The following is a 12795-nucleotide window of genomic DNA, read 5'->3' on the forward strand; positions in this document are numbered from 1 at the left end:
TGAATGAAGCCGGGAGAGCGCCAACGGCGAATCGGGAGAGTAACATGCTGCGAGAGCCACGGCAGTCAAAACAAATGCTTTCAAGTTGATTGTAACTGCCCGAAAAAGCGGCTAAAAGGCAAACAGACTGGAGCACGTGTCGCTTTAGCCGGGACTGCAGTTGGAAAGAGCATTACATACGTATAACAGAAAGAGAATCAGCGAGAGCCCGTACATGAGAGGGAGTTGCAAATACGCTCTTTGAGTAATTCAAGCTGTTTGTTTATATATGTGTGTGTGTGTGTGTGTGGGTACGTGTGTGCATTGTGTCTGCGGGTGTGTGTGTATTTGTTAGTGTGGGAAGGAGAAAAGGCAACTGTCGCTTTTGGGGGTGCTAGCTTGTATTTGTATGTACGTGTGTGTGTATATTGTGGTTTGGGTAGCCTTTCGTGACGCACTTGCTGCAGTACGCGGAGCGAGGGTAGCTCCATATATTGCATAATAACAACAACTATTCTTGTAATACCTATAACAAAAAACTTACTATCTATATGAAAGCTAACCCCTAAGTTTAGTTTACTTTTTTTTGTATTTGTATCGCAATTTTATAGTTTCACCCTCGTATTGCTTGAGCTAGAATATGTATAAGTTTATGTTTGTTAACTTTGAAACGCGTGTCCTTTTCGACAGCTGCTTTTGTCCTTTTAGTGACACATTATAGAGCTGGTGGCCTGATTTAAAAACTTACACATGCTCATACAACATTCATTGCCGTAATTATTGGTTTAGATTGCAACCGTTAAGCAGCGGCGAACTTGAAGTCTTAAGAGCCAACTGCAACGACTAATGTTATATGCTAAAGCACAAGTATCTTTTAGATACTTTTATGGGCAATCTATGTCAGCTTACACTTAACCTGATTGTTTTGTTCGCAAACAGAAGCTAAACAGCTTGGCCTGCAGCCATTTATGCCGCACAGTGGGGTCAGTGTCACAGTAGTAGTTTCTTTATCAGTGGGCTGCTGACCACAAACCACCACAGCGTTGAATGTTTAATAATTGTTTACAAATGGCACAGCTGTGTTTTTGGCATTTAGTAGCATACAGTAGTTAATATAAACACAACGCATAGCTGTATTTGTTTAAATGAGCAGCTCCAAAGAGATTGCACTGGAGCTGGACGATCCACCCAGCACGGATGGAAGTTTCACCAGCACTCTGACTGGACAGTGCTGTCAAGCTGGAAAAGAGAATGAATTAGATGAAGAAGCAAAGGTCCAAACGGATGAGGCCAAGGGCCAGAAGAGTCCAAGCGAACTATCCGCTGTTAATAGCTATGCCACCAATAAAAACATAGCTGAGGGTAAATACAATTGCAGCTTCAATTATTCAAAATGGTTCTATTTATCATATTTGATTTAAGGTCTTATGGACATAGCTCTACTATCGGCAAATGCAAATCAATTACGTTTTCTTATTACCTACAATCACGAAGCTTCCACATTCTACTACAGTCTGACTCTGGTTATACTTTCGCTGGTGCTGCAACTTTTTGTGGGCATTGCATTGATCTTTAAGGTATGATGATTATCTTTGCTGCCACGCAGAATAATTTTAAATAAGCCTGAGCAACAACTAAAGCTTAAAAAACAGTTAAAGTAACATTAATTATGAAAATAATAGCGCCATCATCACAAATTGTATTGAAAACAATAAGAATATTTTCTTTAAAAAACAACTGCGTACGATAGATGGCGCACCTTCGAGCAAATTGAATACTACCAAAAGTATGCTTTAAATTATTTGAAAAGATACAGAGCAATTTGATTTTCTGTTTCTTTCGGACGAAATATGACTGCTTTATGCTTGTAAATCTGATGCATTTAACCTCAAGACCTTAACATCTCGCCCACATATATTTAAGTGAATAATTTAATTCTATTTTATTCGCAGCGTCGTCTCAAGCGCTGCCACACTCGCCGCTATGTGAGAACCAACGAGCTGCTAGTAACGGGCGTCTTCCTTATCACTGTGATCAATGTGCTACTCGCTGCCTTCACCACAACCGATGGACATAAGAACTGATACATGTAGAATTTAAAATCAATTGTATTTTATACAAAATGACATAACAATAAAGTAATTCATATAAATGCGATTGCAACGATCTATGTATCGTTGACAACAAAAAGAAACTGTTAAATGCACTTGACGTATCTGACGTACGATATCTCAGATTTGTGTATAGACCTAAGGTCAACTAAGGACTATGTTTAGCTTAGCCCGAGAACTCATTCTTAATGCACTTGGCAATGGTGCTCAGTTGCATGTTGGTGGTGCCCTCGTAGATGGCGCCGATCTTGGCGTCACGATAGAATTTCTCCTGTGGGAAGTCGCGGGTGAAGCCAACGCCGCCCATCCAGTCAATGCACTTGGTGGCAGTGCGCTGAGCCACCTCAGAGGCAAAGAACTTGGCCATGGCCGCCTCCTTCTGGAAGGGCATGCCAGCCTCTTGCATGCGGGCTGCGTTGTAGGTGAGCAGACGAGCAGCCTCAATCTCTGTGGCAATTGTGGCAATCTGGTGCTGCATGGACTGGAAGTTGTAGATGGCATCACCGAACTGCTTGCGCTCCAGCAGATACGGAATGGTGACGTCAAAGGTGCCCTGGGCAAGACCAACCATCTGAGCGCCAATACCAATGCGACCCTCGTTCAGGAATCCTGCTGCATACTTGTAGCCATGGCCGAAGGTACCCAGAATGTTCTCCTCGGGCACGCGCACATTGTCGAAGGTGATCATGCATGTACCAGAGGCGCGGATGCCCAGCTTATCCTCAGGCTTGTTCACAATCAGACCGGGAGTATCGCGATCAACAATGAAGGTGGTAATGCCACGATATTTCTGCAAAAGTAAACGTAAATAGAGCAAACATCATTGCTAATAGATTAAGATAAACTTACATCTTCGGGCTTGGCGTTGGCGAACACCAGGAAAACACCAGCCACATCGGAGTTGGAGATCCACATCTTGGTGCCATTGATCACATAGTGAGAGCCATCCTTCTTGGCAACGGTCTTGAGGGAGAACGCATCGGAGCCTGCACCGGGTTCAGTCAGAGCAAAGCTGCCGGCGTATTCTTGCGCCAATTTGGGCAAATATTTGGCCTTCTGCTCGGCGTTGCCAAACTTGATCATCAGCGAGTTGACCAGCGTGTTGTGAATGTCGACAAAGGCAGCCACAGCTGGATCGACCTTGGACAGTTCCTCCACAACGATAATGTTGGTCAAAAAGTTGCAACCGCTGCCGCCCAGCTCAGTGTCAATCTCAATGCCCATCAGGCCGTTCTCGAACACAGCCTTAACAACAGAGGGATCAAACTTGTGCTCAAGGTCCATTTTCTTGACCAGTGGCAGGATTTGATCCTGGGCCAGTTTGGCGACTGCAAAGAGCACAAAATTCAAAACAATACGTTAAAACTTGAAAGCTTTCAATAAAGTTTGTGATGCGCTGATCGTTTGAATAAGCTTTTAATAAGCTTTCTGGATTGCTTTAAAAGTATTTAAACAAACTGGTCTTCTAACCGCCTATGCTTGACTATATCCATGTGTGTGTGTGTGTGTGTTTATACATGTATGGCAGCTTTTTTATCAACGATTCTGCTTGTTTCTCTCTTTCTGTGTTGTGCTCTGAGTATCTAAATAAATATTACATACATACACATTTTCTTTTTATTGATATTTTTTGCGTTTTTCTTAACAAGTTGTTATGCCGACACACGCGCAGTTCGCCCACCTTAGCTGACACGCCCCCTGCCTGTTATGTGTTTGTGGTCTATTCTCTTTTTGCACATTGTAAATTGCGCTGGCTGTGGGGCTGGCATGGGAAAACTTGAATAATAGATTGCATTGATAAGTCTTTTGCTGCTCGAAGCCTTGACAATACCTTGGTCATGTACGCAGGCACAGCTGTTATCCTGGCCTTCAGCAGTTTAAATTGTGCCAATTAACTATAATTGGTTAAGCATATTAAACGCAACTGTACTTGAAAAGAATCATTTCGCTTTTTAGTATATGAAAATTGCATCTAAGCAAGACAGACACAACACGTTTTAGTTGAGCGCATTTGTTTGTCAATTGTTACGTAACATTTATCCGTGCATTGCTTTTGCCCTTTGGACTACTCTCGTATGGAAAATTTTTATTTATTCATATTTTTTTTTTTTTTACAAAATGTCAACTCTCCAACTAAGAAACAGCGGTAAAGGTAGTCAAAGTAAACCACTCCACTGGCTCAACTCTCTAGGAGAGGTACGCAACCAAGTGCCCAGCTCACCCGTTGCCCGCGCGCCACTAGAACAGTGAACACATTGGGCGGGGGCGTGACACAGCTGCATTATTTCCTCTATCACAAGTGTAACGCTGTAAAGTTCGTAAAACTTAAAACTAAACAGCTGACTGACTCGTGAAAATAAACCATGTAAATTCATTTAGTTTTAATTCCTTTTTCCATACAAGATCGCTTGCCATTCCATTGAGCACGCGAATCCAAAAGCAGCATTGAAAGCTTTAAATTTAACGCGGCCTTTTAGTGCTCAGCGCCATCGACGCTCAGACAGAGTCGTTAGCAAAAGCAGCAACCAAAGATACTGCGGACAAAGCTATTTTTAGACCACGTGTGTTCCCGCACCCACCCTTCCAAATGCCTAAGATTGCTTGCGCATGTATGTGTGCGTGCCTGTATATTTGTTCACATGCTGAGTTTGTTTTCAATTCAAGTTGTAATTGAAAAACCAGTGTAAATTCTATGCTAATTGCTTTAAAATTAGTTTTATTAAAAATAAACGCTTAAGAATTTGCCACGTAGGCAGGCTGATAAAAATAAATGTCAAACTATTTTTATCAGTATATAACAAGCGCTATTAAACACGCGGCTGTGGTCTAGTCACGCCCATTTTTTTCAAAGGATACATTTTACTAAAAGTATTTCATATAAACAAGTTGACCTTGACAAAGAGCTGGAGTCTGCAACCATAAATTATATAACGTTGTTGATTTGTAGAAGAAAATTTAAATGCCATAAAAAGAGCAAACAGTGCAATAAAATAAGCAATTGTACACATGTTTGCACATACATTTGTATATTGCTAGATATTAAATAATAATAATAAGTTGGTATAAGCAAACAAGAATCCAAGCCCTTAAGGATGTTTGCATTTTAATAATAAAATAATAAAAATAAAATGAAATTTGCTGGCCTAAACTGTACGCTACACCCGATTTTTCCATTACTGAAAATATGCTTATCTGGCATATACACGAGCTGCTCTTCCCTTCCCTTCTGCCTAGCAGTCTGTCCATCAAACAAATACAAATGTACAGTTTGTTTTATCAGCACACATACATATGTGTGTAAAATGCATTAGCTTTGCTAACCAAAATAGCACTAAATAGATTTATAATAATAAATGTTTGCGAGCATAGGTCGAATATTATTGCCGACTGTAATAACAAAAAACAACATGCGGCGTTAAAAAATTACGTAACAAAAATTTCAGAGACCGGAGATCACACACGCGTATATGATAAAAAAATAAATATTTAAAATCTAGGCGTAGTTAACGTGGCAGTGTCGCTATGGGATGGGTATTGCATTTATAAGGACTCACCTGTCTCCTTCATCATCATCTCATCGTCGGTAAGACAGGTCAGTGGTGGGGGCAGGCCAGTAGCCGAGGACATGGCGGCGCTTTGCTGACGTGCTGCATTGGCGAGCTAAAAGAAAACAATTTAAGCAATAAAAAAATTAATAAGCAATTTGAAATTAGTTTAAAGCTATTATGCTTTAAAATGCTTCAACTCACCAGACGCATGGGCAACTTCTTTAGGCTGTTCATGATTCTGCTTGTATGTATTGGTATGTGTGCAAATAGTATAAATTAAATCAATCAACAAGCAACCTGACTACTTGAAATGAAACGATATTAACGCTTCTCTTCCCACGCACAACAGCAACAGTTGGCAGTACACACGCGACTAGATTCAAAATTCAATTCTGATCAGAGCGATCTGCACACTTGTGGCTCATTCTCCGAACTAGTTCGCTTTTCACCAGTGTGCGCTGGTTCTCGACGAGTCAGCTGTTGTGCATTTCACTTAAAGTATGCTTTAATAATTTTACTTAGTACAATGGCTTACCATTCTTTGTGTAAAATAATATTCGATAATATAATAATATACATATATATATAATATAAACATTGAATTTTTGCGTACCATTTTAATTTTCGTTTTAGTAGAACACATTTCTCCTAACTTATTAAAATTGTTTTACATTGTTTGTACAATCTGTTTATCGTAACACTGAATTTGCTACAAATTTACAAATGAATAAATGTGTAATTAATTTTTATGTGCTTAATATTCTAATTCAGTTGAAACATATTTTTTGTATACAGTAGAAATAGGAGTCAGTTTAAATTGGTATTGACAGTACTTTGACTACGGCGCGCAATACATCTGGCGTTTTAAACTGCCAGTTTTTAATAGATTTGCTAACGCTGCACCAGGCTTCACCATGAGTGGGCTCTGCAGAAATACAACGGTCGATTACTTCCTGTTGTTGCTGCTCCGTGCCATGTAGCAATTCAAATTTATAGAAATACGCCCAGGCATCACCTAAGTCCGGATCAATTTTTACCTGTGAAAGCATTTGTTATTAATAAATAATGACTTTAAAGTTATATACTAATGCTTACCGTTCGATTGAACCAGTCTCTGCACTTGGAGAACTTATGCTCCGACCAGAAGAGCTTTGAAACAGCCAACAGCACGTGAGGATCATGTTCGCATTTCTTGAGTGCATCCACAGATTTGGTCTTACGCTGTGGCTTCGTTTCCATAAATATGGCTTCTGCCCATAGCTCGCCCGAATTGGGACATTCCTGCAGAGCTCGCGCCATCATGGTGCTGGCAATTTCCTTGAGTCCCGCACGCAGCTCTACGCGTATAGCTTCCAGCCATAGCACAGCGACCTTGGGATTACGCAGCCTGCCTCGTTCTAATATAGAACGAGCTTTGGTGAGAACGCCCTTGCGTTCCTCCAGGTTGGCCGACAAAATCCATAAGGGTATAGAGGTTGGACATTTTTTTAGAGCCAGCGTGTAGGTGGCTGCCGCATCGTCAGTTCGTCGCTGTTGCTCCTCAATCTGCCCCTTCATCATCCAGAGCTTGGGAAAATCTGGAAACACTTCAACAGCCTCAGCAAGCAGACGCAGCGCCTCATCAAAGCGTTCCAATGCCCATTCCAAGCGCGCTGACTTCATCATAACACGTGGCGTAGGCGCAGAGCCACGCGCCTTGGCCAAAAGACGACGCGCACGCTCATATTCAGAGTTTTCTGACTCCAACTTGACTGCAGCCAACCAAATATCCTCAGAGTTTGGATTAGCCTGAAACGCCAGCGATAATATGCCACGAGCAGCCGGCACATCACCTGCCATCCACTTGGACTTGGCGCCCATCAGCCATAGAATCTCCGATTTGGGACAATGAGCCACAGCGCGCTGTAGCAACGCTTCCAAAGACTCGCGTGTTCCATGATTCTTTTCAAAGTAAGCTGCACGCAGCCAAATGCTCTTCTTCGAGGGAAACATCTGCAATGCATGCGCATAGACTGCTCTAGCGCACTCGAATGCGTTCTCCTTGGCGCACTAAAATATATTTTTGAGTTAGGGATTTAAGATGATAAGCAGGAAATTAAATACTCACAAATTCAGCATCATCAATCCACGTTTGCTTGCGATCTTCCTCCTCCACGCTAATGCCTATGACAGCCTTAACGATGGATTGACAGCAATGAACAGCGCCTGATTTCTCCGCCTCAATGGCCTCTTGGAACCAGTGGTCGCGGTTGATCTCTACACCATTCGCTGTAAGCGAGGTTAGCGAGCGATCAACAATTTTCTCCACCATGTGTATGTTGCCATTGGCTTCCTCCAGCTTGGCAGCTGTTGTCCAAATCTGGCGATCTGTGGGTATATTTTCACGAGCCTTATTTAGCACTTTGCGAGCATTCTCGTAAGTTTCAAGACGCGCCAGCGCAAGCCAGAGTTCCACGCTGGTATTGCAGCACTCCACAGCACGCGAGAGCAGTATGCGGGCATCATCTGGATTCTCTAGTTCCACGGCAGCCTTCCACAAACGCACAGAGTTGGGTATGTGCTCCAGAGCTTTACGAAAAACGCGTCGCTTCGCTTTAGTTTCCGTCTCAAGATCAGCGGCCTTTATCCAAATACGCACCGACGTGGGTATGTGGCGGGCGGCCTGCGCTATTACAGCCTTGGCCGTGTCTGGTGGTTGCAGGCGAGCAGCCTCCAGCCAAAGGTCTTCAGACTGAGGATTAATCTCGCAGCCACGCATTATTAGATTGCGTGCCATTTGTACCTTACCAGTGACTTCTTCCAGTCGTGCAGATGCCACCCAAGCAGGAGGATGGTTAGGATTGGTTTCTCTTACGCTTTTTAGTAGTAGACGCGCCTTTTTAATGTCATTAATGTCTCCGCCATAGGTTGGAATCATGCTTTGCAAGTCCGTCAAATAGCCTTTCGGATCTACCACTGTCTGACCTGTCACAGAGTCGGATACCTGCGACAGCTTCACGTTCATGAGTGTATTTCTTGCTTGGCCAATCTTACGCAAGTCAAGATCGCCGGTAGGCGTTAACATGCCGGGCGTTGCCACGCCAGGCACCATTGACGCCAAGCCTGAACTGGCATCCAGCGACGAAGCTGTCTCACCTCCCAGATTACGCGACAGCACGCTGTCCGGCAGCGGCGTAAATTTCTCGGCTCGCGGATTGCGTTGCTTACGGTTGCGACTGTCACCAACTTCTGGTATTGTTGACCATTCCTCGCTGGTTACAGTAGCCAACGAACGTTTTAGATCGCTGAACTGCTGCTGTATTTTGGGGCGCTCCTGGCGATAGCGTTCTAAGTCTTCACGCAGACGACGATCTCTGTATTCTTTGCGCTTTTCATCCATGCGCTTCTCAATAGAATCGTATATGGCATCAGCTTCTTCATCGTCCTTGTCGTATGGATCTTTGGAGAATAGAGAACCGCTGTATCCACTAAACTCGTCATAATTGGAGTCATTCAAGTCCTCATCCTCCTCCTCCTCTTCATCTTTCTTTTTGCGTTTGGTAGCTGGCGGCGCGTGTCGATCATCTGACACATCGTTGGCATCACGCGCTGGACCAATATCCGATCGAGTGGTAAAGCCAGTGGCGCTGCATTAACAATACAATTAGAAAAGTATAACAAGTAGTAAGGGGGAAAAATATTTACCCACGTCCAACGCCGGCTACGTATCCCAGCGGCGCTGGTACTCCCAGAAAGTGTTTCTTATTGCGGTTGGCTATAACCGCTGCTGTTATGTTGGACATTTTTACAAGTTTAATGAATCGTTGTTTACTTTTATAATAAAATCTACTTTAATAAACAAAACGTTTTCTGCGCCTTTCGCTTGCTCTTCAAATATTGCAATTCACAAGGAAATTAAATCGGCAGATGTGGTGGCTTGATGATAAGTTTTTGATATTTATCGATAGGGGGTAGAATAAGCACTAGTGAAAGACAAGCAAAGTTTAATAATTTTTAATTTTCATAGAAAGTGGGCTTGCTATCAAACCGGTGCAAGATGCCTATGTTGCCCATGCCACCGCTAATGCAGGTCAGTCAATGTTTAAGCAGTAATGAGTGCTTATTTTGATATAAACCAAATTTAGAATGCCGTCGAGCCTATGCAAGTGGATGCTCCGCCGAATGAAGACAATGAAAACAATGAAGAGCAACAAATTGTGGTGGAGAATCCAGCTATTGATCTGGAGGTCTATGCTAATCAATACACAGGCATTGCCCGTCTGGATCGCCTAATTTATGTAGCGGACGTTTGTCCAGGTTTGGCACTGGAATCGCTCAAGATGGCCATAACTTACGTGCAGTCCACATATAACGTAAAGGTCTATCAAATGCTGCACAAGCGTCTAAGCGATATACAGATTGTCAATGGAGCAGGAAACTTGGCTGCTGGTGAGCAAGCGGCCCCTGCCGCAGCTGCACTTCCAGATATTGCTGCTCAACCTGCGGCAGTTGCAGCAGCAGCGGCACAGGGCAACGGTACCGGAGAGAAAGACCCGTTTGCTTATGATGCTGCGTGGGTTGACGCCAAAATGAAAAAGGCAGCACTCAAGCTGGAGAAGCTCGATTCGGATTTAAAGAATTACAAATCGAACTCCATCAAAGAGAGCATCAGGCGTGGACATGATGACTTGGCGGACCATTATTTAAGTTGTGGAGATCTGACCAATGCTCTCAAGTGTTATTCCCGTGCCCGTGACTATTGCACGAGTGGCAAGCATGTGGTTAACATGTGCCTTAATGTTATTAAGGTATCCATATACTTGAAGAACTGGGCTCATGTGTTGAGCTATATATCCAAGGCGGAGAGCACACCAGACTTTTCCGATGGACCCAAGGAGGCCAATGCACAGGTACACACAAGATTAGAATGTGCTGCCGGCTTGGCCGAGCTGCAGCAAAAGAAGTACAAGGTGGCTGCCAAGCATTTCCTGGCTGCAAACTTTGATCATTGCGATTTCCCCGAGATTATCTCCTCCAGCAATGTAGCTGTGTATGGCGGACTCTGCGCGCTGGCCACTTTTGATCGACAGGAACTGAAGCGTTTGGTCATTGCCTCTGCTTCATTCAAACTGTTTTTGGAGCTGGAGCCGCAGTTGCGTGATATCATATTTAAGTTTTACGAAAGTAAGTACGCTAGCTGTCTCAGGCTGCTGGATGAGATTCGCGATAACCTACTGGTAGACATGTACATAGCTCCACATGTGACCACACTATACACCAAGATACGCAATCGTGCACTGATTCAGTACTTCAGCCCTTACATGTCTGCGGACATGCATAAAATGGCCACCGCCTTCAACTCGACAGTGGGCGATCTGGAAAACGAGGTAATGCAACTCATACTGGACGGCCAGATCCAGGCGCGTATTGATTCGCACAACAAGATACTGTATGCCAAGGAGGCAGATCAACGCAACAGCACATTCGAGCGTGCCCTACTCATGGGCAAACAGTACCAGCGCCACACTCGCATGCTCATCCTGCGTGCGGCCATGCTGAAGAGCCACATTCACGTGAAGAGCGTCTCCCGCGAAGGTGGCAACCACGGTGCTGAATTATGCGTCTCTGCTGGCTCCAGCACATCTACACAATTGGCTCGCATTTAATAAAGAACACATTTTAAACTTTCGATGTAAACCATAAACATTATAGCGAAGCTAACTCATTAAATAAAAAACCACAGATCCTTATAAAAATGTGTAGAAATTTTATGGGTGGGCACTTCTGATGGCGCAGTATAAAAAGTGTGCGTAAAGAATTAGCGTCTATCATGGTCTCTGCGGTCACGGTCTCGGCGGTGTTCATTGCTGCGAGAGCGCTTATTCCTGTGATTATCCCTGCTGCGGGAACGCTCATTTCTCCGGTTATCTCTGCTGCGTGAGGGACGTCGCTCCCTGGTACGTTCCTCAGATCGGTGATTGCTCTTCAGACGTTTGCGTCGCTCAGCCGAATCACTGTCAGAGCTCGAGTCTGTTGACGAACTTGAGGATGAAGACGAGCTCTCACTGTCGCTTTTTGAAGACTTCTTGTGCTTGCGTTTTTTTTCAGTCTTTTGATCCTTTTTAGATTTTTTTTTACTTCTCCTTGGATCTTTCTTCTTAGTGACGCCCTTGCGCTTCATACGCTCAATCTTTTCGAGTTTTTTAAGCAATTTTAGCTTTTGTTTTTTGCTAAGCGACTTAAGAAACATCAACTCTGGATTTTGTTCTTTAGCAGCACGCGTTGTCTCGTCCTCATCATCACTGGGCACTAGCTGATGCCGTTGCTGCACGTCCTTGATGCTCTGAAGCTCCAGTGCCGAACGCTTCATCATAAGACCGTCCTCCTTCATTTGCTCCTCAAGCACATTCTTAGACATCATATCGTTTGCCTCCGACTCGGAATGCAGCTTGCGCGCCTCACTCATCGATATGCTATACATTGTGCACTCTTTGTCCGTGTTGATGTGTCCCCATTTGTGGCACTTGAGACAACGCACATTCCGCACTTGAATGCCAAAAGGCTGATCCCTGATTTCGGTATCGCCCTTGCAGTATGACTCACGAGGTGCATTGTATTTGCGTTGCCATTCAAACTTGTACTCCGGCTCGTTGTCGTCCTTTTCGCGTTCCTTGCGTACACCTGGTGGCGGCTCATACATAAAATTTACGCTCAGCTTATCTTTGCTGTCCTTGCTGAGCATAGCTTTGTTTTCATGCAGATTCTGTTCTTTCTCATATTGTGTGCGTAATTCTTCTTGTTTCTTTTTGTACGCCTCTGCTTGCTGCTCTGCCATCCATACCTAAATAGTATTACCAATTTCGTTAATTACCCAAACGTTTGTGCTCTAATCAAAACTTACCCGCTTTAGATTATCCCTCGAGGCGGGGTGGAAGAATTTCTTACACATATAGTTATTAAATCCTTTGCCCATATTGTCGAGTTTTTATCTTAAATATGCGTAGTATTAAAACTTAAAAATATTTTCACAATTCGTTGTTGTCGTCTGTTTCCCTTAGCAGCAGTGTGACCAGAACATCAATGCAATAATGTTTACAAATTACTGGTTATCGAAATCGTATATCGTTTTAGCCCAAAAAGATCTTCGAGATTTTGAAAAATCGGGAGAGCTTATTAAA

The 12795-nt window shown here is 43.5% G+C and overlaps 5 protein-coding genes across 5 annotated transcripts; 2 read left to right on the plus strand and 3 right to left on the minus strand.

Annotated features, from left to right (window-relative positions):
• Positions 1-1124: 1124 nt before the first annotated feature.
• On the plus strand, positions 1125-2075 carry LOC108598086 (ninjurin-2). Its single transcript, XM_017984699.1, has 3 exons — positions 1125-1341; positions 1402-1556; positions 1932-2075. Exons 1-3 carry the CDS (start codon positions 1125-1127, stop codon positions 2061-2063), a joined length of 504 nt encoding a protein of 167 aa, XP_017840188.1. The 3' UTR covers positions 2064-2075.
• Positions 2076-2120: 45 nt separating this feature from the next.
• LOC108598439 (short/branched chain specific acyl-CoA dehydrogenase, mitochondrial) lies at positions 2121-6020 on the minus strand. Its single transcript, XM_017985071.2, has 4 exons — positions 5840-6020; positions 5645-5750; positions 2940-3418; positions 2121-2880 (listed from the first exon to the last, which is right to left on the minus strand). Exons 1-4 carry the CDS (start codon positions 5870-5872, stop codon positions 2257-2259), a joined length of 1242 nt encoding a protein of 413 aa, XP_017840560.1. The 5' UTR covers positions 5873-6020; the 3' UTR covers positions 2121-2256.
• Positions 6021-6249: 229 nt separating this feature from the next.
• LOC108600221 (pre-mRNA-processing factor 6) lies at positions 6250-9476 on the minus strand. Its single transcript, XM_017987644.1, has 4 exons — positions 9323-9476; positions 7746-9264; positions 6734-7687; positions 6250-6675 (listed from the first exon to the last, which is right to left on the minus strand). The coding sequence occupies exons 1-4, from the start codon at positions 9418-9420 to the stop codon at positions 6451-6453; spliced, it is 2796 nt and encodes a 931-aa protein (XP_017843133.1). The 5' UTR covers positions 9421-9476; the 3' UTR covers positions 6250-6450.
• Positions 9477-9592: 116 nt separating this feature from the next.
• LOC108600222 (COP9 signalosome complex subunit 1b) lies at positions 9593-11373 on the plus strand. The gene is made up of 2 exons (XM_017987645.1): positions 9593-9707; positions 9763-11373. Exons 1-2 carry the CDS (start codon positions 9675-9677, stop codon positions 11281-11283), a joined length of 1554 nt encoding a protein of 517 aa, XP_017843134.1. The 5' UTR covers positions 9593-9674; the 3' UTR covers positions 11284-11373.
• LOC108600223 (corepressor interacting with RBPJ 1) lies at positions 11362-12770 on the minus strand. Its single transcript, XM_017987646.2, has 2 exons — positions 12519-12770; positions 11362-12458 (listed from the first exon to the last, which is right to left on the minus strand). Exons 1-2 carry the CDS (start codon positions 12588-12590, stop codon positions 11436-11438), a joined length of 1095 nt encoding a protein of 364 aa, XP_017843135.1. The 5' UTR covers positions 12591-12770; the 3' UTR covers positions 11362-11435.
• Between the last annotated feature and the right edge of the window lie 25 nt (positions 12771-12795).

Source organism: Drosophila busckii, chromosome 3L (genome assembly GCF_011750605.1).
Source record: "Drosophila busckii strain San Diego stock center, stock number 13000-0081.31 chromosome 3L, ASM1175060v1, whole genome shotgun sequence".
Taxonomy (NCBI): domain Eukaryota; kingdom Metazoa; phylum Arthropoda; class Insecta; order Diptera; family Drosophilidae; genus Drosophila; species Drosophila busckii.